Consider the following 25,930-nt stretch of genomic DNA (forward strand, 5'->3'; position numbering starts at 1 on the left):
CCTTATTGGGTGAGCAACGCAGCCAAGCAACACAGGGAGGGAGAGGAGCTGCTTCCTTTGAAACCCGGGAAATTTAAGGGACATCATCAATAAGGGACAGCAGCGGGACACGGCACTGGGATAAGGGAGTTTCCTGCCAAATAAGGGATGGTTGACAACTATGCTACCAGTGGGGCTCTGTTTGTGTGGCCTGGCACCTTTGGCCATCCCATTTTCTCCAGGTTTGGCAGGTGGTTCTTGTACCCAAACTGTCCCAGCCATAGCTTAGTTGGTGGCCTGATCTGAATGTTGTTTGCTTAACCAATAATCTTTTCTTCTTCTGTAAACAAGCTGTCCTACACATCAGATGTTCTGTGGCCTAATAAAAGAGCACAGTCTCTGCAATAAAGCCCTACATTATTTGATTCTTAGTGCTGAGGAAGCGGATCAGAGCTAATTCCCTCACGCTAGTGTCAACAGTAATCTGGCGCATTGTGACACTGAACGAAAGATCTTGTTCCAAGTACGGGTGCAATGCAAGAAGGACACGTGAAGTCGAGAAGGCAGGTTCAAATGCCACCCTGGGAACTATGTCTGTGCGAGAAGAATATGTTTTTGTTAGGCAAAGGGAAAGATAGGGCTGGAAGCTACAACTGGAATCCTTCCATCCTCATGTGGATGACTCATAGGAGTCTTGGTTGACCACAAACTTGACATGAGCCAACAGTGTGACGCGGCAGCTAAAAAAGCCAATGCAATTCTGGGCTGCATCAATAGGAGTATAGCATCTAGATCAAGGGAAGTAATAGTGCCACTGTATTCTGCTCTGGTCAGACCTCACCTGGAGTACTGTGTCCAGTTCTGGGCACCACAGTTCAAGAAGGACACTGACAAACTGGAACGTGTCCAGAGGAGGGCAACCAAAATGGTCAAAGGCCTGGAAACAATGCCTTATGAGGAACGGCTAAGGGAGCTGGGCATGTTTAGCCTGGAGAAGAGGAGGTTAAGGGGTGATATGATAGCCATGTTCAAATATATAAAAGGATGTCATATAGAGGAGGGAGAAAGGTTGTTTTCTGCTGCTCCAGAGAAGCGGACACGGAGCAATGGATCCAAACTACAAGAAAGAAGATTCCACCTAAACATTAGGAAGAACTTCCTGACAGTAAGAGCTGTTTGACAGTGGAATTTGCTGCCAAGGAGTGTGGTGGAGTCTCCTTCTTTGGAGGTCTTTAAGCAGAGGCTTGGCAACCATATGTCAGGAGTGCTCTGATGGTGTTTCCTGCTTGGCAGGGGGTTGGACTCGATGGCCCTTGTGGTCTATTCCAACTCTATGATTCTATGATTCTATTCTATGATTCTATGTGCGCCTGGAAGTTATCCCTGGCAAAAGTCCTGCTACTATGAAGCCCTTCTTAGGCTTCAAGGTTTTGAGAAACTATTATCTGCGGGTGTGGATGAATTTCCCCTTAACCTGTTGAGCTGTACCATTTTTTGTCCGGGCAGGCCCGGCCCAATATATTTTGGCACCTGAGGCAAACCACAAAACAAAGCTCTCCCTGCCAGGGAAGAAGTGAGGGGAGTGAAGGTGTGCATTGGAAACTAGGGTTGGTGGGTAAAGATCTACATGCAACACATTCCTTACGAGGCTGGATCTTCTGGCCCTATAGATCCTGCCACCTGAGGAGGTCACCTCACTTTGCCTCATGGATGGCCTGGCCCTGGGTGAACTATTTTTGGACAGCAGAGTTAGCGTGAAATAGGTGGAGTGATGGTTAGCAAAGCAATCTACCATCAGCACCTGCCAACAGTGGGTGCTTTTCCATGCATGACCTCCAATATTTCCCCGATGAAAACAGGGACAAGTTACCGTATTTTTTGCTCTATAAGACACACCAGACCATAAGACGCACCTAGTTTTTAGAGGAGGAAAACAAGAAAAAAAATATTCTGAATCTCAGAAGCCAGAACAACAAGAGGGATGGCTACGCAGTGAAAGCAGCAATCCCTCTTGCTGTTCTGGCTTCTGGGATAGCTGCGCAGCCTGCATTCACTCCATAAGACGCACACACATTTCCCCTTACTTTTTAGGAGGGAAAAAGTGAGTCTTATAGAGCAAAAAATACGGTATTTTCTTGGAACACAGTGGGTTCAAGTGGTTGTCAAAGAAGCTTTCCTCCCAATGGCAAATGCAAAATGTGACAACTTTGCCTTGATTGGTGCAACTGGCACTGCTACAGCTGCCAGGATGCAGATGGCGCTGTGGTCTAAACCACTGAGCCTCTTGGGCTTGCCGATCGGAAGGTCGGCGGTTTGAATCCCTGCTCCTGTTGCTCTGTCCCAGCTCCTGCCAAACTATCAGTTCGAAAGCACACCAGTGCAAGTAGATAAATAGGTACCACTGTGGTGGGAAGATAAATGGCATTTCCGTGCACTCTGGTTTCCGTCACAGTGTCCTGTTGCACCAGAAGCGGTTTAGTCATGCTGGCCACATGACCTGGAAAAGCTGTCTGTGGACAAACGATGGCTCCCTTGGCCTGAAAGCGAGATGAGCGCCACAACCCCATAGTCTCCTTTGACTGGACTTAACTGTCAGGGGTCCTTTACCTATACCTACTGCAGGTGTCACACAATTTCCATTCTGCATTTATGTATTCAATTGTTTGGTGTGGCAGCACCTGCACTTGAGAACTCCTTGCTTATTGAGATCAAGCAGGCGTCTTCACTGCACTCTTCTTGGTAAACATTCTTGTTTAGGCAAGTCTAGCCAGATGCTTAGAAAGTTGATGAGATTTTAATGTTTTTTTGTATTTTAACCTTTGCATGTTTTATAGTACGATTGTGAATTTTCCTTGACTTTTATCTTTCGTAAGCTGCTTTGAGGGTTGTTGTTTGGAGTTTTTTTACAATCAAGCGATATATATAGATTTTATGAAATAAATGACAAAATAAGAAAGGAAGGGGACAAACTCCGGCTGCTTGGATATATGAACCAGCCATTCATGTAGCAAGGTTTGAGTACAATTCTTTGTGTTTTCCATAACTGAGATCTCAGATACCAAGTGTTCCGACAGCGAGATCTGCATGTAGTTTGACTTGTGTGATTAACATTGTCGTATCGTTAAATAACCACAGCAAAACGAACACATTGCTTGCTTTTTAACAATTGAAATCTTGAGTTTGTCCAAGCATGAATATCTGAACATGATTGCTATGGATCTTGAATTTCTGAAATACCATGATTTTTACACTGAACTGCAAACCTAAGATCAGCTGATGAAAGACCTCCAGCGATGCAACTGGTTTACAACTCAAAGCTAGAGTTCTTTGCATAGGAAACATTTTCTAGTGTACAACTGCAATCAAAGGGAAAACTTCACCTGTTCACATTCTGCCTGCCAAGCATCTTATTACTTGTGTGTGGCCTATTTATTTCAGAGCCCTCCATGCCACCTGCAAGAGAGGAAACAAATTTGCCTATGACAGAGAGGGCATTCAATTGTTATGCAACTTCTTATCGCTTTTTGCAGGTTGAGCACAGGGCCCAATCCACATACAGTGGTACCTGTAACACTTCAGGTTACAGACTCTGCTAACCCAGAAATAGTGCTTCAGGTTAAGAACTTTGCTTCAGGATGAGAACAGAAATCGTGCTCCGGTGGCACGGCAGCAGCAGGAGGCCCCATTAGCTAAAGTGGTGCTTCAGGTTAAGAACAGTTTCAGGTTAAGTACGGACCTCTGGAACGAATCAAGTACTTAACCCGAGGTACCACTGTATAGTGTACCAGGCCCAGAAAATCCCTGATGCAAAGATTGACAGGGTTGCAAAATGGTTTTTGCTGCTTGCACATTTTTAATGAATCACCTATCCAAGTTTTATTGGCCTGGAAGTAGTTTGGCAACCCTATGGGGACTTCGTTTGCTTTCCCCTCAAAAAACACACCATCCTGCATGGCAGATTACTTGAGAAACTGAATTTCTCAGGAGCAGTTTATGATCTGGAGCAGTCAGCAGTCCGGGCCAGGAAGGAGGCTTTTCACTGGGTTAAAAAGGTAAAGGTAAAGGTACCCCTGCCCATACGGGCCAGTCTTGCCAGACTCTAGGATTGTGCGCCCATCTCACTCTATAGGCCGGGGGCCAGCGCTGTCTGGAGACACTTCCGGGTCACGTGGCCAGCGTGACAAGCTGCATCTGGCAAGCCAGCGCAGCACACGGAAACGCCTTTTATCTTCCCGCCAGTAAGCGGTCCCTATTTATCTACTTGCACCCGGGGGTGCTTTCGAACTGCTAGGTTGGCAGGCGCTGGGACCGAGCAGCGGGAGCGCACCCCGCCACGGGGATTCGAACCGCCGACCTTTCGATCGGCAAGTCCTAGGCGCTGAGGCTTTAACCCACAGCGCCACCCGCGTCCCTTTTCACTGGGTTAACATGAGCCAAAATAGTCCTTAAGATTTTAGCCCTTTGCTTTGCTTTTAGGATGGAGAAGAGCAAGACATTTCCCTTGGACTTTTCAGATGCTGACAAATAACTCCCGGACATCATGTCTCCTTGCAGAATTCTTCTGAACAGGCCATCATACATTGGAGAACGAGTTTCTGCGCCCCCATCTATGGGTACAAATGTCTGCCCCCGTGGAACACAAGCGAGGTTGTTCCCTATTGTCTGTGGGATATTATTTCCCCTTCTCCTAACCAAGTTTCTGATTAATGATCATTCATTCCTAATTGTCAAATTTCTTTTCTTTCATCCTCTGTCTAATCAGCAGTGACAGAAGCCATTACGCAAATGAGAGCAGACGACTTCCCACAACTGTTGGCATCAGTAAAAGCCTTGTAATTTAAAGCTCTGATTTGTAGGAGAAAGCTGTGCTTCCCCAAGGCATTCAGGCATCTGTTCCTGTTATTCTGCAAGAGCCTCCACTGTCTCTCCCTTCCCCTGCCAATTAATCCTCTGCTTGCAACAAATATTTGACTTTGCGAGGCAGTAATTAGAGCTTACGTTTCATTGTCGTGGCGAGATGAGAGCTCCTCCGCCTCTCGCACAAGGGCTGTCCACCAAGCTGGAGCAATAAATTACACAGAGGAGACCTACCAGCTTCCCAGCAGTTAACTCTAAACTAAACCCCAAAGACTATGTGGACAAGGCACTGTCAAAGACCAAAGCTTTTGGGTAAAGGTAAAGGTACCCCTGCCCGTACGGGCCAGTCTTGACAGACTCTAGGGTTGTGCGCCCATCTCACTCAAGAGGCCAGGGGCCAGCGCTGTCTGGAGACACTTCCGGGTCACGTGGCCAGCGTGACATCGCTGCTCTGGCGAGCCAGAGCCGCACACAGAAACGCCGTTTGCCTTCCAGCTAGTAAGCGGTCCCTATTTATCTACTTGCACCCGGAGGTGCTTTCGAACTGCTAGGTTGGCAGGCGCTGGGACCGAGCAACGGGAGCGCACCCCGCCGCGGGGATTCGAACCGGCAACCTTTCGATCGGCAAGCCCTAGGCGCTGAGGCTTTTACCCACAGCGCCACCCGCGTCCCTTATGCTTTTGGGTAGCTGGTGTGAATCCTTCACCCCTTCCAAGATGCACCCACTCCTACAGACTTGGACCTTGCTTCTAAGAGGGAAGTGGTGCAATTGTTGCTTCTTGCATGATCCCTTCCTAAGCCCGCCCCCTGCCACCCCTGGTGGAGACATAACCTTTAAAAATGTGCTTACTAGAACAGAGCTTGGGATAGACCAGGGGTCAGCAAACATTTTCGGCAGAGGGCCGGGCCACTGTCCCTCAGACCTTGTGGGGGGCCGGACGATTTTATTTTGGGGGGATGAACAAATTTCTGTGCCCCACAAATAACCCAGAGATGCATTTTAAATAAAAGCATACATTCTACTCATGTAAAAACACACTGATTCCCGGACCGTACACAGGCCTGATTTAGAAGGCGATTGGGCTGGATCAGGCCCCCGGGACTTGGTTTGCCTACCCATGGTATATAGACGCAACGTGTGGCGCTGTGGTGTAAACCACTGAGCCTCGGGCTTGCTGATTGGAAGGTCGGTGGTTTGAATCCCCGCGATGGGGTGAGCTCCCGTTGCTCGGTTCCAGCTCCTGCCAACCCAGCAGTTTGAAAGCACGTCAAAGTGCAAGTAGATAAATAGGTACCGCGCCGGTGGGAAGGTAAACGGTGTTTCCGTGCGCTGCTCTGGTTTTGCCAGAAGCTGCTTAGTCATGCTGGCCACATGACCTGGAAAAACTGTCTGCGGACAAACGTCAGCTCCCTCGGCCAGTAAAGCGAGATGAGCACCGCAACCCCAGAGTCGTTCGCAACTGGACTTAACTGTCAGGGGTCCTTTACCTTTTCATGTGCATGTGGTGTTGTTATTTAGCTACACAAGTCAGCCTGAGGAAACCTGTAGTCTCTCCAGCATTTACTGGCTTGAACTGGTGTGGCGGCAGGGAATGTTCAGTCACTCAGGGGATCAGAGTTTGCAGCCGAGCTACAAAGCCAGCGAGGGGAGAGCAAGTTGTCAGCTGAGTTGCGACAAATCTCACACAGGGGCAAGGCTGAAGGGAAGAGTGCAAGGGACTGAGAAACAGGAAACAGAAGGTTAGGCGGAAGAGAAGTTAAGTGGCAGAGAAGAGGAGGCTAGATGCAACTTCACAGTGCTTAAGTTCCCATGGGAGGAAGAGAGGAGGATTAGAAAGGTTGGCCAAGGAGCAGGGTGGCAAAACGCTGGAATTCTGCCAGCTGTGGCTTCTGTTGTGAAAGCAACACTGAGACCTGGCAATCATGAGAGCGGTCAACAAGGGCCAAAAATCCAGATTAGGATACGTATATTGATTTGAACATAGGACGTGGGTGGGTTAAACCACAGAGCCTAGAACTTTCCAATCAGAAGGTTGGTGGTTCGAATCCCCGCGACGGGGTGAGCTCCCATTGCTCAGTCCCAGCTCCTGCCAACCTAGCAGTTCGAAAGCATGCCAAAATGCAAGTAGATAAATAGGTACCGCTCCGTTGGGAAGGTAAATGGTGTTTCCATGCGCTGCTCTGGCTGGCCAAAAGTGGCTTAGTCATGCTGGGCACATGACCCAGAAGCTGTACGCTGGCTCCCTCGGCCAATAAAGCGAGATGAGCACCGCAACCCCAGAGTCGGTCACGACTGGACCTAATGGTCAGGGGTCCCTTTACCTTTATTGATTTGAACTAAAGCAGCCCATTATTTGGCTGCAAGCTACTAATTCACAGTCTCTTGCCAAAAAAAAAAAGGGGCATCCTCTTGAATTGTAGCCCAATCAACCCTTTTATTATTTATTTCATATTAAAGTTTCGCAAGTTATAATACTTGCTGGAGGTTCAGCCTTCTTACTGACAGATGATGAACAGAATCTTCTGGGGTGTCGGGGTAGTAAAATCGGGCCCCTGTGCAACAAGCTCCCTCCCAACCACAACCAAATAATGGCTCTCGCATTGCAGAAGTGGGCCAAGAAGAGAGATATGAAGGAAGCACCAAGGCAAGCATACCCACCATGTGGCAAGACCTGCTGTAAAAGGGATACTGCTCCCTTCCTGTAAACTGTTGCTCTAGAGCCGATGCGCTATTGAGCTGGGCTGATAACTGTGACGTTAACATATATGAGAGTGCTGGAGGGGAAATAGTTAAATAGGTTGAACAGACAGGACCCTGGGGGGTGGAGTCAGTGGGTCTATAAAACCAGTTCTGGGAGGAGTTTGTTGGGAGTTGTGGGTTGGTAGTTGGTTGGATTTGGTGGGTTGGCTGGTTGGGAAAGGCAGTTGGTAATAGAGAGTTAGGTCCATTGGGTTCTTGAGGGTGGGGAGGTAGAAGACATAGAGGAAAATAAGACTACGAAAGTAAAGAGCAACAACGTTTGGAATGCTGTAAAAGTTTTGTTTGTGTCTGAAATAAAATACACTCTTCTTTATTAACTGAAAAGCTGACTGAGACTGAAGTGATTTTACCAGGGAGGACCACAGCGGATTAGTGGTGTACGGGTCAATAGTCCGTGAGATGACCGGGGGCCCCGTACGAACGCCACAATAAGCAGCAAAGATTTCTCAATGTCTAGATTGGGGTTTCCCAAACTTGGGTCTCCTGCTGTTTTTGGACTGCAACTCCCATCATCCCTGACCACTGGTCCTGCTGGCTGGGGATTCTGGGAGTTGTAGTCCCAAAACAGCTGGAGACCCAAGTTTGAGAAACCCTGGTCTACAGACATTGCCAAGACAGGGGTGGGTGGGTTTGTACATACACTCCAGGAGGCCACAGGCAATGAACCTCCTTTGGAAGGGCTGTGTAGGCGAAAATTGTAGTTCCAGAGATCTACAAACACAAGGTTGTAGCAACAGCATCAAGGGTCTGAGCACTACACAGCGAGCCTATGCCACAGCCCTCAAAGGGATATCCATTCCCACAGTCCTGATCGAGTTCTCTGATAGAGAGGGCCGTTTGTTGGGCAGAACAAAGGAAACACCATACTTCTCTTTTTGGACAGTTTTATTTTAAGAACTACGCTTCAGGATGCATTACGCCTTTCCCACATGTCCTCACACATCATCACAGAAAACACACACACACACACAGCTTTCCCCAAGACCACAGCAGGGCATCAAAAGCATAGGATTAAAAAAACACACACAAAAAAAAACCACAAGAGAAGACAGTAACTTAATCAGTCCATCAGTGCATTGTAAACTGAGTTCTTGCACCGGTCAGGCGCAATGATTTTTTTTTCTTCTTTATTAAAAAAACCAACCGTTAAAAAACTTTCAAAAGTTACCTTTGGCAAAAAGAAATGAGAGATCCGAAGGTTGCGTTTAAGTCCCATCCTCTTCATTCCAAGCGAGGCGTGTGGCCCCTTTCCGCATGGGCTCTATGCAACTGCAAAATTCCACAAATTGCTCCAGTCTCTGTTGGCACCCTGGCCGATACTGCTGCACATCCAGGGCACTTTCCGTGAAGCACAAGAATTGCTTTTGCCCTCAGGCAGAATGCTTTTATTAGTACTACCGTTTGCCAAGTCTAATCTTGCTCTTCAGAAGCCATTCCATCCCCCTTCCCGATCTATTATCTATGGCAAGAACTCTTGGCATTCCACTGATTCTATGTGGCTGGCAGAGCTAAATCAAACAGTAGGTTTGGCTTATGACAAAGCTCCATTGCTCCCTCATTAAAGAGTCTGACCTGCCCAATGGAATCCGAACCACTACCCAGCTTTCTCCAGAATGTCTTCAGCTACTGCATTCTGAATTCACAGTAAAAGATTAGGAGTGTGATCCGTACAATAAAAGGATAAGAGGGTGATCTGTCCCAGAAAAGGTGAAGTCATGCTCAGGTGTTGTCCCAGCAAGCTGGTCATGACCTCTCTCCTGCTGGGACAAGCAAAGCTTTTGCAGCGAGGTCTTCTCAAAACTCTCCATTTCACGGAAAAGCACCTCTGTGGCAAAGGAACAAAGCTGGGATCTCAACTCAGCACTCTCATCTTGGTGAAACACAGCCAGAAACACCCACATTTCCTGCCAAGCAGGGAAAAAGTGGAACAGAATGGAAAATAGAGGCTTCCACCCTACATAGACGTGTCAAAAAAGTCACTGCAATAAAGTGTTACTGTAACTTTGCTGTTCCCCTTCTCCACCTATTTATCCATTATAATCCAGTATGCAGAAGGCCGAGGATGGAGTGAAATTAACATTTCCATGTATGGAAAGAGAAACACAACACAAAGGTGTTTTTTACTGACAAAGGGCACTGGTGCTCATTGTGGAAAAGCTGTCCGGAGTGTAGCAAAGGGAATCTGTGTGTATGGGGATTTCAGCCCGGACTCCCAACAGAATTAAGAGGTCAGGCCCTCCAAAACGCTGTTTTCGATGTTAATTTGGCACAGCGGACTTGGAAGACTTTATCGTCTCCATCCCTACCTGCTCCCTCTGTGTACTTGTAACCATAATTTTGCTTTACATTAGAAAATTGTGCCATCAGAGAGAAGGCGACCTTTGACAAACACGGAAGCTAAACCTCAGAGAAGGGGCGGCGGGGAGGTTTCTAATGCCAAGGTGCAGAGGGAAGATCTAAATGGCTTGTCTAGTTGCTTCTCACACACAGGCAACTATGCAGATGCCAGCATGCAATTGTTTTCACTTCCCAGGCAAAATAAGCAGACAGTGGAGTCTTACATGGCCAAAGGTTCTCTCCCGCTTCGGGAGACTCTCAAGACTTTGAGACTTACTGCGTCCACCCCTCATGCAACATCATACAATTCAGCTGGTGGGATGAACACAAAAGACTGGCAGGGCCAGTCTAAATTCTGCTCCCTCCCCAAAAACGTATTTTGCAATGTGACAGGTGGCAGGCAAGTACCAGGCGCCAATCTCTGTATACTGGCAGGTCGCAGACACACGAGTCCTTGGCAGCTAGGTTCCTACTTTGTAAAGCACGGGATCTTCTGGAAGGTTAAGTGAAGTTGAAAGAGGGATGGACGGGAGTGTTTGATGGTACCAGTCGCTCCCTACGTTGGTGCAAAACAGGGCAGAGCTGTGCCGGGAGCTCCTCAGTCTTTCAATTGCTGCGTGCAATACTAGCGCCTAGTATCTTCCACTTGTCTGTGAAGCAGCTCACAATATCCACCACTGCAGAGACTGCGGATTAGTCATACCGCCCCTTAATCATCATATTCAACAAGGGGCCCACCTGTTGAGAGAGACGAGAAAGGAGAAAAACCACAAAAACTGTTGGCTACAGACATATGCCGAATGGAATGTTTGCAAAGCCAAAAACCTTCTCAAGATGCAAAACTGTAAGCACAGCACTGTAGCACCGTTGAAGTCAACACTAGAGGTTAATTCTGTGTCCAGGACGGCCGTCTACCAGCTCCACCTGGTACGCAGGATGAGACCCTACCTGCCTGTGGACTGTCTTGCCAGAGTGGTGCATGCTCTAGTTACCTCCCGCTTGGACTACTGCAACGTGCTCTACGTGGGGCTACCTTTGAAGGTGACCCGGAAACTGCAATTAATCCAGAATGCGGTAGCTAGACTGGTGACTGGGAGTGGCCGCCGGGACCACATAACACCAGTTCTGAGAGATCTGTATTGGCTCCCAGTATGTTTCCGAGCACAATTCAAAGTGTTGGTGCTGACCTTTAAAGCCCTAAACGGCCTCGGCCCAGTATACCTGAAGGACCGTCTCCACCCCCATCGTTCAGCCGGGACACTGAGATCCAGCACCGAGGGCCTTCTGGTGGTTCCCTCATTGCGAGAAGTGAGATTACAGGGAACCAGACAGAGGGCCTTCTCGGTAGTGGCGCCCGCCTTGTGGAACGCCCTCCCTTCTGATGTGAAGGAAATAAGCAGCTATCTTCTCTTTAAAAGACATCTGGAGGCAGCCCTGTTTTGGGACGTTTTTAATATTTGATGCTGTATTGTTTTTAACACTTGATTGGAAGCTGCCCAGAGTGGCTGGGGAAACTCAGCCAGATGGGCGGGGTATAAATAATAAAATTATTATTATTATTATTATTATTATTATTATTATTATTATTATTATTACTGTGCATCTTCCAACCCATTCTCTCTTTTTTTAAAAAAATATTTTTTATTAAGTTTTACAATTTTATAATCACCACAATCAACATTGTCTCAAAAGCAAAAAGGAATATAAATCCCCAGGCGCCCCCCCCCCCGACTTCCCTCAATTTCCTCTTATGGTTCTTTTGTCTATTTACTTCCCCTTCCTGTTTTATTCTACCTTAATATTGCAATCTTTAACTTAAATGTTGTTATATTCTTAACTTTTTAATACCATACTTGTTTTCACATTTCCACTTACGCTTTGTTATTCTCCAATTTTTACATCTTAACGTCTATATTTATTTTGTTAATTGTAAATGTTTACTCAAACCCTGCTAGTGAGTCCACTTCTTTACAATGTTTCTGTAAATACAACATAAATGGTTCCCAGTCTTTTTTAAAGTCTCCATTGTCCTTGTCTATCTTCCAACCCATTCTCAGTAAAGGATAACAGGCTTGGAACTCAACGTTGATGTTTGGAGCCCTCACCCCAGTAGAACAAGCAGCCATTTAAATCCCTGTCAATTGTCACTTGTTTGCAACACCAGTGTGCAATTCTTTACAGAGGTTTTCCTTAACAGTAACATTTATTGAACTCCGAGGACCTTTGAAACCCTGCCCCTTGGGCGAATCAGCCTACTTTTGAAATCCGCCACATTTCCTGATGTATATAGAAGATCTTATTGTATCTTAAGTTTTGAGAGATGTCAATTTGCCAACGACACAGTGTTGAACCTCAAAAGTTAAACCGGGATGTCACTTGGCTTTCGGCAAATAGTACCAGAGATACCTCAAATTCGTATGACTCTATTAAAACCCACATTTTGTAGCGGATTTGCTTGTATTCCTTTTCATTTTAATACCACCCTGGCATCTTCATAGATGATGTCCGGAGGTATTTTATAATAAATACCGTATTTTTTGCTCTATAAGACTCACTTTTTCCCTCCTAAAAAGTAAGGGGAAATGTGTGTGCGTCTTATGGAGCGAATGCAGGCTGCGCAGCTATCCCAGAAGCCAGAACAGCAAGAGGGATTGCTGCTTTCACTGCGTAGCGATCCCTCTTGTTGTTCTGGCTTCTGAGATCAGAATATTTTTTTTCTTGTTTTCCTCCTCCAAAAACTAGGTGCATCTTATGGTCTGGTGCATCTTATAGAGCGAAAAATACTGTTTGTTTTGGTGCTCTCAGGGCCCAATTAGAACTCGTGGGTTTCTGTGCAACTTAGCCCCCTTGGCCCCCAATAAGAGTTTCCAGGTTTCTCCTGTACCTCTTGTGGGTTTCCAAGTGCCTCGCCCAGCATTTTCTCTATGTTCCTCATTATTGCCACCTTCTGATGAGCCTTTAGGGGATATTCAATCCTTTTGGGAGTTGGGGCACCCTGGGAAAAACACAAACACATATTTACATTACAGGCAGGTAGCCATGTTGGTCTGCCGTAGTCAACACACACACAAAAATAAATTCCTTCCAGTAGCACCTTAGAGACCAACTAAGTTAGTTATTGGTATGAGCTTTCGTGTGCATTCAGTGTATCTGAAGAAGTATGCATGCACACGAAAGCTCATACCAATAACTAACTTAGTTGGTCTCTAAGGTGCTACTTGGGATGCGGGTGGCGCTGTGGGTTAAACCACAGAGACTAGGACTTGCCGATCAGAAGGTTGGCGGTTCGAATCCCCGCGACGGGGTGAGCTCCCGTTGCTCGGTCCCTGCTCCTGCCAACCCAGCAGTTTGAAAGCACGTCAAAGTGCAAGTAGATAAATAGGTACCGCTCCGGCGGGAAGGTAAACGGCGTTTCCGTGCGCTGCTCTGGTTCGCCAGAAGCGCCTTAGTCATGCTGGCTACATGACCTGGAAGCTGTATGCCGGCTCCCTCGGCCAATAAAGCGAGATGAGCGCCGCAACCCCAGAGTCGGTCACGACTGGACCTAATGGTCAGGGGTCCCTTTACCTTTACCTTAAGGTGCTACTGGAAGGATTTTTTTTAATTTTGTGTCGACATATTTACATGTGCTCATACTCTTAAAGAGGACCCCCCCCACACACACACACTTAGGAAGCTTCCAAATCAAAAGGAACCCAGCCAGATGGGCGGGGTATAAATAATAAATTATTATTATTATTATTATTATTGTATAGACAAAGAGACTAGCATCTAACTTGCAAAGCTCACTCTGGTTTCTGGTTTGGAAGGTAGCAGAAAAACCAAGAGGAAACAGCATGATTATAAGTTTGTAGCACTTCATGTTACTTGAAAAAACTAACACACACACACCCATCACACACATACAAGCACAATAAAACAGTGGCCAATAAAACAGTGGGGGACAGGATGATGGTTGGTATTCTATTAGCAGCCAAATGGCACAGGTCATTGCACAAATGCTGGTCTAGGAAAGGGCTCCCTAAAGAACCATCACCTTTAAACAATTAGGCATTATTTCAACCCAAGGAACTACATGCTTCACAGAGGGACTATCTATGGACCGCCTCTCCCAATGTGAACCAGCTCTGATCCAGTGACCATCATCGCAGGGGCCCTTCTTCGTGTGCCTCCTCCACGGTAGCTCCAGAGAGTGACAACATGAGAAGGGGGTCTTTTCTGCACATGCTCCCTTTTGTGGAATGGGCTCCCCAGGAGTCTTCATTACATATCTTTAGGTGTCAGGTGAAAAAGTTTCTCTTTCACTAGACCTTTGGCTAATTAGCATTCTATGTCCTTTAAAATATGTTTGCGGGGGGGGGGGTATTGGTTTGTTTTGCTTTTGTTCTGTTATGTACTTTGTGTTCTCGTTTCGTATTTTTATGCTGTGATCCGCCCTGCGATCTTTGGATGAAGGGTGGTATGCAAATTTACTGAATACCAATGCAGCCATAAAAATCCTTTAAGAGATGGAATTAAGAGCACAGGCCAGGTTTGGAAGAGTTAATGTAACTCTAGGGAACCTTAAGCAGCCCTCAGAGGTGTGTAGGATGAAGAGGACAGATTTTACAATGTAGCAACATCAATACTGTATTACACCCCACACAACAAATATTTCAAGTAGCAGCTCTCTGTTTCTGTTCTGTCCATGCACAAAGTTCTCTTCTGCCAGCAACAAAAGCTAGAGGCATGTTTACCTTGTACCAAAAGTTTACAGTGATGGTAATTCCTCCGTTCAGCAGAGACTCGATGTGATGCCACCTGAATAGAATAATAGAAAGGCCAGGGAAATTGTATACGTTTCCAATTCTTGCCACAGAGAATTTAAGAATTAACAACATCAGTACTACAGCATCAATGCAGACAGCTCAGCTTGAGCCTTCATTATTCTTTTATCCCCCCTGCTTCCATCCTATTTGTACTTCATGCCAGGGAAACATGCTGTGACTATCCGTGACCTCTTCCTGTTTGTATCTGTCCTTATTTTAAGTTGCTCAATAGATCGCACTCCCATGGATGGGTGCTCTCTTGCATGTGCATACTTTATCTCAGAATACAAACAAAGCATGTTTCCTGCCTTCTTCAGTACCAACCTGACAAAGGTAGGTTCACTTTCATTCTAAGTTGAAAGGGCTACGGGAACTGAAGGCGGGCACTTTCTCTCCCTTTCCCCTATACTTTTACTTCCTGTGGGATGTGTGCCATTTCCCATTTCAGTCCCATAGAGACTGGTACATGGACAGATCCACATCCGACTTGGCTCAGACTCACTCTACCCTTACAGTAAAGGAGAACTCACCCCATGAGATTAGCCTCAGCTACTTGGGTTGTGTTTTTGTTTTTTTTAGAAACCCAATGGAGACGGACTAAAATATTACACAGTTGTGTATGAAATTTTCAGTGGTTGGAACAGTTCAATCCTGTGTTGAACTGCCACGGTGAGAGTGCAAAAGGATAAGCCTCACCTTACCTAAACCCACCCACCCACCCAAATCCAAGCTACTAGCAAACGTCAAGGATGTTTTTATTTTTCCTCTCTCTTCTGGGATGAGAACACCTTAAAACACAAAAGCCTATTTATCCTCCGTATCTTGAGGATAAAGGAAGCACTCTCTCCCTTTTGAATACACAGAGAAGGTAAAAAGTGTAGGATTTACAATACATCAGAGTCCCGTTCCTTAATCTGGGGCCCTGAGTTCTGCTGCAGTTGCCCCATTCCCACCCTACCCTGTCCAATCCTCCGTCTATGCTCCTTACCAATACATGGGGATATAAAGCACATCGCCTGGGCCCACCACTGTCTCATAGCCAACTACGTTCTGGAAACTGGGAAAGCGCTCATAGTCAGGATTGTCGAAGTCAACCTAGCAAAACAGGAGAAAAGAACATGTCACTGAAGAGGCTGAAGTCACAAAAGTCATCTAGAGTGTTCCCCAGAGTATGGTCCTTCCCATGCCCCAATTCCCCTCAGGTAAACCTGCACGAGCTCAGGTAGAGACAACAACCTGTTGCATACTAGCCACAAAAGTTAACCTGGAAAGTCAAGTGCTAGACTAAATTCTAGATTTAACCCAATTTGTTTTCTTCAAAGCAAAATCAGTTAACACAGTATTAAGTAAGACAGTAATAGATTGGGTTTGTCTCCTAAGTGTACATCAGTAAATGGTAGGAAAGAGGTCTGTGTTGTAGACCTTACAATACTATAGGTAGACAGTACTATAGGTATAATACTATAGGTAGACAGTAAGCAAATGAAACGGGGAAGGTTGGGTTCAGGCTGAAGTCCAATCATGAGCTAGAATCTTGCTTTTACGTTTTTTAAAAAAGATAGGCTACCTAGAAATTTGGCAGGTTGTTTAGATACCTTGGTGGAAGGCGAATTCCACCCCATTAATTTGTTGTCCCTGGACAAGACTACACATACGGTTGTAAAAACTGGTTACTCATGCCACTGTGGAGTGTACACGTTCAGAGGACAATGCACTACTCACATTGCATCCAATAGTATAGTGTTTTCTTAGCATAGTGTATAGTATGGACGCTGCATACTGGAGAGCCAGTGTGATACAGGGGTTAGTGTGTTGGGAGTAGGATTTGGGTCAAAGCTCTGATCAGCCACAAAGTTCTGTGTGTGACCTTGGGCCAGCCACTCTGTCTCTCAGAAAAACCTGCCTCAGAGAGTTGTTGAGAGAGTAAAATGGGGAAGAACCATCTTGAGTTCCTCAGAGAAGAGGCAGGATGCAAACGCAATAATGTGGGACGTTGCTGTGTTTAATCTGGAGCACAGCCACATTTTCCCCAAGGCACTGAATTGCATGCAATCGTTTGAAAAGAAAGCAGGGAGTGTTTGTGTGCAGAAACCCCACATATAAGCACCTGCTTGCACACTGGGGTTTCTTTGCAGCACAGTTGTTGCCTTTGATGTCTCTTTCCTTCAACATCAAGGGGTTAGGCTAAATTTTCAGACTGAACACCAGCAAGTAATGCCTGAACAGAACAAAGAGACGTTGACCACAAATAACAGGAGGAAAATACAGATCACGTTTTGCTTGTGACATCCTTCAGGCTGGTCATTGTTAGAGAGGACATAGAAGCCTGTGTGACTCTTCCATCTGATCAGAACAAAGGATAGTATTCAACTCAGTTTTACTCACTGAAATTAGGTCCATTCATTTCCATCAGTCTACTCTGTGTAAAACTAAGTTGAATGCCACCCAAATATTTTGTATCACATACTCTTACAAAGTTGCCAACAAAGGTCCGTATAGTTAAAACTATGGTTTTCCCAGTAGTGATGTATGGAAGTGAGAGCTGGACCATAAAGAAGGCTGATCGCCGAAGAATTGATGTTTTTGAATTATGGTGCTGGAGGAGACTCTTGAGAGTCCCATGGACTGCAAGAAGACCCAACCTATCCATTCTGAAGGAAATCAGCCCTGAGTGCTCACTGGAAGGACAGATCCTGAAGCTGAGCCTCCAATATTTTGGCCACCTCACAAGAAGAGAAGACTCCCTGGAAAAGATGCTGATGTTGGGAAAGATTGAGGGCACAAGGAGAAGGAGACGACAGAGGACGAGGTGGTTGGATAGTGTTCTCGAAGCTACCAGCATGAGTTTGACCAAACTGCGGGAGGCAGTGGAAGACAGGAGTGCCTGGTGTGCTCTGGTCCACGAAGAGTCGGACACGACTAAACGATTAAACGACAACAACTCTTATCTTACAAAGTAGGGGCCATTTGGCACAGATATCGCCTTACCTGGCTCTGCCGATCACATGGGTGGTGAACAGGATAAGGATAGAGGCACTCAAACTGGTCGGGAGAAAACAGGATGCAACGCTTGTATCCCTTAATCTGAGCAAAGAAGTTCTGCTGCTCGTCATAGTGTGCTGGAGTCACATTCCCTTCATAAAAAGAAACAGAGACACTGTAAACCTGACAGCCCTCTAAACACAAGCATTAATAATGGGGGTGTGCCTACATCACAAGTAAAGCATTAGAAAATAAAGTTTTAAGAGCATGTTGGGCAATTTAACAACACTCTCAGGACCCACTGAAGGCAGCGGCTCCCATCATTGCTTAAGGAAAGCCACTGACAAACCAATTCAAACCCAGCTTAACAGCTGTGGTTTAGAGGTTTTCTGAATAAGTCGGTGGAAGAAGATTGGAAGAAATTTAAAGTCTACCTACAGAAATATTGTAAAATTAATGAATGTTAGAATGATGTTGGATGAAAAGTTATGTGGTTTTTAGCTATAACGCTATAAGGAGTATGAAAAAATGGACTATTAACAGACAAAAATTTAATGTTACAATATTTTAAGATTAAAGATTAGGATAAACAAAGAGGGGAAGGATTTGCTGAACTAACAAATTGAACGGGAATACAAAAAGGGAGGTGTGAGGAGGTCCGGGAAATAAGCAAATGAAAGATAAGTGATGGAAAGATGGAATTGTTTTTTTTTAAACTATTTTTATTTTGTATTTTTCTTTTTTCATTTTGTAAAATTCTAATAAATATCTTTAAAAATAAATAAATAAATAGAGGTTTTCTGAATAATAGTTATCCATACTGACAGCTATCCAAAGCAAGGGAGGTAGTTTAATGGTTTTACTGTAGGCTGTCTTGTGAGAGATTGCCCTGAAAGGCAGGATAGAATCATTACCTTACAATGGGTGATCTGCATCAGTCATGCACCAAAATAAATCAAGTTCTACATAGGGGCCGATCTAAACAGTGTATTCAGTTATACAGAGGACACATCTTAATGTATGTCATCGGTTTATAGGACTTGCATCATCTGGGTCCTCGCAACAAGACAGTAGTACACATTACAGGACAAGGAAGAATTCGTTACATGCAGAAAGTCCTTCTCACTAGAGCAGTCAGATGACTGCCATGCTGCCTATTTGTGCAGCCAGAGGGAATGGATGCATGTGGAAGAAGTATACATATCTCCAAAACCAAATAAGAAAAGTGTGGTTTATCTTTTCAGATGTAACCTGTGAACAAGAGGCCCTGTTCTCAAGAAGAGGAGGAGGAGGAGGAGTTTGGACTTGATATCCCACTTTATCACTACCCGAAGGAGTCTCAAAAGCGGCTAACATTCTCCTTTCTCTTCCTCCCCCACAACAAACACTCTGTGAGGTGAGTGGGGCCGAGAGACTTCAGAGAAGTGTGACTAGCCCAAGGTCACCCAGCAGCTGCATGTGGAGGAGCGGAGACGCGAACCAGGTTCCCCAGATTACGAGTCTACCGCTCTTAACCACTATACCACACTGGCTCAAAGTTTATGTATGTCTGGGGTAGCCAAAGTTATGCCCTCGAGACTTTTGGACTGCAACTCCCATCATCCCTGCTCGCTGGCCATGCTGCCTGGAGTCCAAAAACATCTGGGAGGCATAATGTTGGCTATTCTGGCATCTATGGACCCCATCCCTTCTTTGAATCAGGCCTCTGAATCACCTACGTCAGATTTTTCATGTATGAGATAACAGGGGCTAGATGTTGGATGTTTGTGCACAAAAGAAATCCCAAGAAGTTGTCTATGCTGGTAATCCTAAAAAAAAACCCAAAAACAATAAATGCAAAATGCAATGAGTTGCCCAAAGACCTTTAGGCACATTTAAGTCTAAGGCATGCTACCTTCCATGCCGATCAGTAACAAGTTGGATGTCAGCTGACCCCAGCCTCGCTTTGCCTGCTGCCTGTTAATCCAGTTCCAATTGAAGCCCAGGAAATCCACCACGATTTTCCTCCCAACTGTGTCGTTCAGAGTCTGCTGCAGATAAAGCCTGCACATGGCAGAAAACAAGGGGGGAAGGAGAATTTTACATGTACGTCTGCAAAAAGGAAGATCTTGCTTGCCATCTTTCATTCATTTTTAGCCAATGCCTTAAAAATACATTCACGTATATAGAAACCTGATAAGCAAAGGCTAACTTCGCCCAGAGGACTGCAGATTTAAGGAAAGGATTCACTTGAGCACTACCAAGTCAATAGAAAATGGGCAGGTATACACATGCAGGATGACCCACCTGTTCCCTGATGCACAAAACACATGGTTTCAGGTACTCTCATCCTCAGAGATCAGCCTAGAAGCTGTCCTATCTCTGTATCCTTTCAGACAGGATGCAAAACCTATCTTCCAAAAGACCTACAGCAGTGGATTAGGGACTGTGACCTAGTGTTAATACTGCTGTTGATTATACTGATTATGATAATAGGTTCCTAGCCTACACCTAAAAGGGTGTATGTCCTCCAGATGGGTTGCAACAAAGTAAGATACACCATTAAAATAGCAGTAAAAATAGCTAGCATTAAAATAGCAGTAGCAGAGTAAACAGTTCTCATATATAACCAACCATAAAACAACGCATAAAAAGCCCTTGTTGTTTATGATGCTCTTATTTTCAAAACTGCATCTTTTTATTATTTTTATTCTATTATTTTTATAGGAAGCTGCTTTGAGCATTGGGGAGGATGGACAAAAATGCTAAACAATTTTTCAAAAAGAAAAAACCACACACATCCAGTTGTACAACTGGCGAATGAGCGACTGTTTGATTCCGCTCACTGCAATCAACAAAGGAAGCAATTGTCTCTTCTCCCAAGCTGTGCAGCACTTTCTTCGTTGTAGCCTTTTTCTTGGCTTTAATTACACAGCCACTTTCCAATTAATTTAATAGGAGAGGGAGCACCAGAATCCTATTTCTTTTCCCCATCACCTTGAGTGCTGCCCAAAGGAACACACTTATTGGATGCCTTCGACAGCAATACTAGCACAATAACTATTAGATATGATCCTGTTGCTTCAGGAAGACGCTTGTGCGTGGTAAAAGGGGGGTGCACAGGAAAGGGGGGAATTCCCTACAAGGTAGGAAGTACAGGATTTGACCGTGTGAAGAGAGAAATATATTCTGTTTTGGATCAGTCTGCACTGTGAAAGAATTTCTGTATGTTGTAGAATGTCTCACTGTTTTCTTCAGTTTAAAACCCTGCAAGCAGCTAGCCAGGGATGACATCTCACGCAGACTAGCCCCTTAGAACAGAGGTAGAGAACCGCATGCCTGGGGTCCAAATGAAGCCTTCCAAGCCTCTCTATCTGGCCCTCAGGACTCTTCCTGCCCTCAGGACTCAAGGGGCTGCCCTTGAGACTGACCCAGAAACTCCAGCGGGTGCAGAATGCCGCGGCGAGACTCCTTACGGGGTCCTCGCTGCGAGATCACAACTAGAGCCAGGGCTTTTTGGGCTGTGGCTCCGATCTGGTGGAACGCTCTGTCACAAGAGACTAGGGCCCTGCGGGACTTGACATCTTTCCGCAGGGCCTGCAAGACAGAGCTGTTCCACCAGGCCTTTGGTCAGGGCACAGCCTGACTCCCTCCTTTGGCAATCTTCACAGAACTCTAGCCCAATGGTTGCCATCAATTTGATTTGAATTAATTTTATAATGAAATGATTTTAGAATGTTGTACTATTTTATTGTTGTTAGCCGCCCTGAGCCCGGCTTCGGCTGGGGAGGGCGGGATATAAATAAATTTTTTTATTATTATTATAATATTCCTATGTCACACCCTTCACCAGTCCTGCTTCACAACTTACATGAGATAAAACTTACACCAGTTGCTCCATCCACTCTGGCCCCACCCACCACTGTAATGTGTCCCCTAAATGAGAATGCAGCCTTTAGACTGAAAAAGGTTCCCACTCCTGCCTTAGAAGAACTCAGTCCATGTCTCACGACAGAACCAAACCGCCAAGCCACCAACTGATGTTACCTTTCTCCACTATCCTGCTGTTCTATTTCTTGGAGCTGCTCAACGAAGTCGCTGAATTTCATCTCTTCCCTGCTTGACTTAGGCTTGAAGTTCTTAACATTTGCCATTTTCTTCTCATCGTAATATAGGAACTTGTGTGTGCTTGCTCTATATACCGAAAAGTCCCCACTCCCAATGTTCTCCTGAAGATAGTCCAGATCCCATTTTAGAGCAGGAAACACCAGATTTGTATCTGTCAACACCACTGGCTCCTAGGAAAGACAAGAAAAAAGCACAAGGCATAGCAATGCAAAATCCCAAGGTAAGGTGGGAGGTATCAGCCACAAATATTCAGGTTGATTTTGCAACTAGGAATAAGTAATGGAAGGAAATAAAGAGAGACCCACACACAACAAAGTAGCTGCAACTATTCACTGCCGTCACTCACAAAGCACAGCCTTACACACTGATGACAGCCCGATACAGCGGAACGCTAGAAGTCAAAAAGCAGAATGGTGATGGGTTTACCTTTCTTCTTAATGCTCAAGCCATGAAACAAAATGCTTAACTCTTCAATAAGGATACTCAAATTGTGTTCAAAACTGAGATATATAAGCTAGACACCAAATGGCAGCTTAAACTTAAGTTATGGTCACAACACAGGGGGTTGGACTAAACGACTCTCAAGGTCGCTTCCAACACTACAATTCTATGATCTCAACTACATCGCCTAACTGTAGTTTGCCCTTACAATTCATTCGCCCCAGTATGCAAGAGGGAGAAGCACACACAGTGGAAATGGAAATGGTATTAACTATGGTCTAAGGCAGAAGTTTTTTCACTGGCTCGATGGAGATGCTGGCTGCCAACTTGGTGCCTAGAAATCTCCATATAGTCACAACTGGGCCCGAGCCAGTAGCAAAATATGCCTGGCACCCAGGAAATTTCTAACACTGTATTCAAATATTAGAAGCAAACACAGATTTGCCTCCAAATACCTCTATTGAGAGGTCTTTGAAGAACTTAAAGAGTTGTTTGAAAGGGAATAAGGCCTATCTCATCCATCATTCTATTCTCACAGTGGCTAACCAAGGACCTAAAGCAGGCTTCCTCAACCTCAGCCCTCCAGATGTTTTGAGACTACAATTCCAATCATCCCTGACCACTGGTCCTACTAGCTAGGGATCATGGGAGTTGTAGGCCAAAAACATCTGGAGGGCCGATGTTGAGGAAGCCTGGCCTAAAGGGACACCTATAATGGCACTCTCCCTTGTGAACATCAGCAGCTGATGTTCAGAGGCACGCTGCCAATTACTAGTAGCCTTATTCTCCAAGAATTTGTCTAATCACCTCTTAAAGTCACCCAAGTTAGTGGCTATCACTCCAATGATGAGAATACATCAGCCTTGGAAATAAATTATTGGGGAGCAGAAGACGGGCAGCAGAAGGGCCTACTTTTTCTGCCTATCCTAAAGCTGCTCACCTTCCATTCCTCAATCAAACCACTATGGTGCCGCTTCTACTCTTGCAGACACCTTGCCTTCAGCCCAATGCCCCAGTTTACCACAGCAGCGCCACTTGCTATTTCAAAGCCCTTTTTTAGTCGTAAATGCACAGGAATTGTAATGCTGAAACAGGAACAACATCAGCAGGTTTTTCATACAGCAACTGCAGAATAAAGTATAATGAGTAAAAAGGGGATCCAGGTGACTATGAAATATTTTGGAAACAAAAATAATATAAAAACCACCCTCTTCTTTCCTTAGCCTATGTACCACTAATCACTAACCTGTGCATGTGTGGGCCAGCTTGCCTTTATTTGAAGGCTGCTTGTCAGATGTTTAAGAGGAGGTTTTAAGAGGAACTTTTTCAAGGTTGAAGCCTCCTGATCCAGCAACCCTACTCCATCATGTGAACCTTCCCAGGATCTGAGATCTTTGAGGAAGGCCCTCTTCTTGGTCCCGCCATCCTCATAGATACAGAGAGGGCCTTCTCTGTGGTGGCTGCTCTCAGTCAACTTTGGAACACCCTCTCTGGAGAAGCTACACTGGCTCCCTCCTTCCTATCCTTCTGCCAGTCAACAAGCTTCTGGGAACTGACCGCTTTAAATTAAAGGGCTGGTGCCATGCTGTTTTGATTATAATTCTGTGTGTGGTTTTAAGCATATGTGTAATTAGTTTTAATTCTATCAACGTTTAATGGTTTTTATAATGAAAGTTTCTTTCTCTGTTTTTAGCTGATTTGTTTTTAGCTGTAAGATGCCTTGAGTCTCTGTCTGGGGGGAAAGGCAATGTGTATATTTAAGTATGTATATGTGTAATAATTAGGGACGTGGGTGGCGCTGTGGGTAAAACCTCAGTGCCTAGGACTTGCCGATCGCATGGTCGACGGTTCGAATCCCCGCGGCAGGGTGCGCTCCCGTCGTTCGGTCCCAGCGCCTGCCAACCTAGCAGTTCGAAAGCACCCCCGGGTGCAAGTAGATAAATAGGGACCGCTTACCAGCGGGAAGGCAAACGGCGTTCCGTGTGCTGCACTGGCTCGCCAGATGCAGCTTGTCACGCTGGCCACGTGACCCAGAAGTGTCTGCGGACAGCGCTGGCTCCCGGCCTATAGAGTGAAATGAGCGCACAACCCTAGAGTCTGGCAAGACTGGCCCGTACGGGCAGGGGTACCTTTACCTTTATGTGTAATAATAATAATAATAATACTGGAGGCACCCTAACGAAGGCTGGTGGCAAAGCGGGGGGGGGGGGGGAGCAGACTGATGGGAATGGGTGGGTTGCTCTCAGCAGAGGGGACGCCCCACTTCCTCCCGGAAGGAAAACTCAGGCCTCCATCCCTCTCACTGTAAGCTGCCTTAAGTCACTGTCAAGGGAAAAGGCAGGGTATAGAGTTAACACAGAATTGTAGAGTTGGAAGGGACCCTGAGGATCATCTAGTTAGTATAACCCCTGCAATGCATATATATATATAAATATATATAAGTGTGTGTGTGTGTACACCCCCCACCCCCCTTGGGGGTATGGATATACAGATAGGAATGAATGTATAAATGCATATACATATTTGTGTGTGTGTAATAATAATAATAATAGTGCTGGAGGCACCCTAAACAAGGCTGGTGGCAGATCGTAGGAGAGGAGGCCAGGGTGTTTGCAAAACCCCCACACCCTACCCCTCCCAACCTCCCCCCCCCCCCCGGGTCTCAGCACAGGGGACCCCTCCCCCCTTCCTCCTGTCCGCCCTGTGTGTGTATATATATATATACACCCCCGACCCCACACATTTGGGGGTATGGATAGACAGACAGGAATGTATAAATGCATATACGTATTATTGTGTGTGTAATAATAATAGTAATAATGATAATAATGATAATAATAGTAGTAGTAGAGCTGGAGGAAAATTGTAGAAGAGGGGGCCAGGGCGTTTGCAAAACCCCCACACCCTACCCCTCCCAACCACCACCACCCTGGGTCTCAGCACAGGGGACCCCTCCCCCCTTCCTCCCGTCCGCCGTGTGTGTATATATATACATCCCCGACCCCACACATTTGGGGGTACAGTATGGATAGACAGACAGGAATGTATAAATGCATATACGTATTATTGTGTGTGTAATAATAATGATAATGATAATAATGATAATAATAGTAGTAGTAGTAGCAGCAGTGCTGGAGGAAAACTGTAGAAGAGGGGGCCAGAGCGTTTGCAAACCCCCCCCCTACCCCTCCCAACCTTCCCCCCCCCCGGGTCTCAGCACAGGGACCCCTCCCCCTTCCTCCCGTCCGCCGAGGGGGGGGGGTGGTGCGTGTGTTTCGTGTTTGGGAAGGAGCCCACCCCCTCACCTCGTTCTCGATGAGCTCCTCGGCCCGGGGGTCCCCGTGGCGGAGCCTGGGGATGGGCCGCGTGGCGAAGCCGTAGCGCCGGAACTGGGCTTCGCTCCAGCCTCGGTGGGGGCGGCCCCCGACCTCCCGCTCCTCCTCCTCCTCTTCCTCGCCGCCGCCGCCTTCGGGGCCCCTGGGAGGAAGGGGGGGCGGAGAAGGGCCCCCGTTCTCCTCAGCAGCAGGCGGGGAGGGGGAGGAGCAGGACGCGGAGGCCTCCGCCATCGCCCACCTCGCGACGCTGGGCGGCCCGGGGACTCTCGGCGGCGGCGGCAGCGCCTCGCTCGCTCCCTCAGGCGGAAACGGCGGGCGAGGAA

At 46.2% G+C, this 25,930-nt stretch overlaps 1 protein-coding gene across 2 annotated transcripts; it reads right to left on the reverse strand.

Moving 5' to 3' along the window:
- Positions 1 to 8,464: 8,464 nt before the first annotated feature.
- Positions 8,465 to 25,930, reverse strand: HIF1AN (hypoxia inducible factor 1 subunit alpha inhibitor). Of its 2 annotated transcripts, XM_028728962.2 has the most exons (8): positions 25,578 to 25,929; positions 21,751 to 22,001; positions 19,619 to 19,767; positions 17,731 to 17,876; positions 15,731 to 15,837; positions 14,671 to 14,734; positions 12,819 to 12,929; positions 8,465 to 10,672 (listed from the first exon to the last, which is right to left on the reverse strand). In XM_028728962.2, exons 1-8 carry the CDS (start codon positions 25,836 to 25,838, stop codon positions 10,628 to 10,630), a joined length of 1,134 nt encoding a protein of 377 aa, XP_028584795.2. In that variant the 5' UTR covers positions 25,839 to 25,929; the 3' UTR covers positions 8,465 to 10,627. The 2 variants fall into 2 exon arrangements, with proteins under 2 accessions (XP_028584795.2, XP_077786816.1); XM_077930690.1 differs by lacking the exon at positions 12,819 to 12,929 and having other exon boundaries at positions 25,578 to 25,930.

This window comes from Podarcis muralis, chromosome 6, assembly GCF_964188315.1.
Source record: "Podarcis muralis chromosome 6, rPodMur119.hap1.1, whole genome shotgun sequence".
Taxonomy (NCBI): Eukaryota; Metazoa; Chordata; class Lepidosauria; order Squamata; family Lacertidae; genus Podarcis; species Podarcis muralis.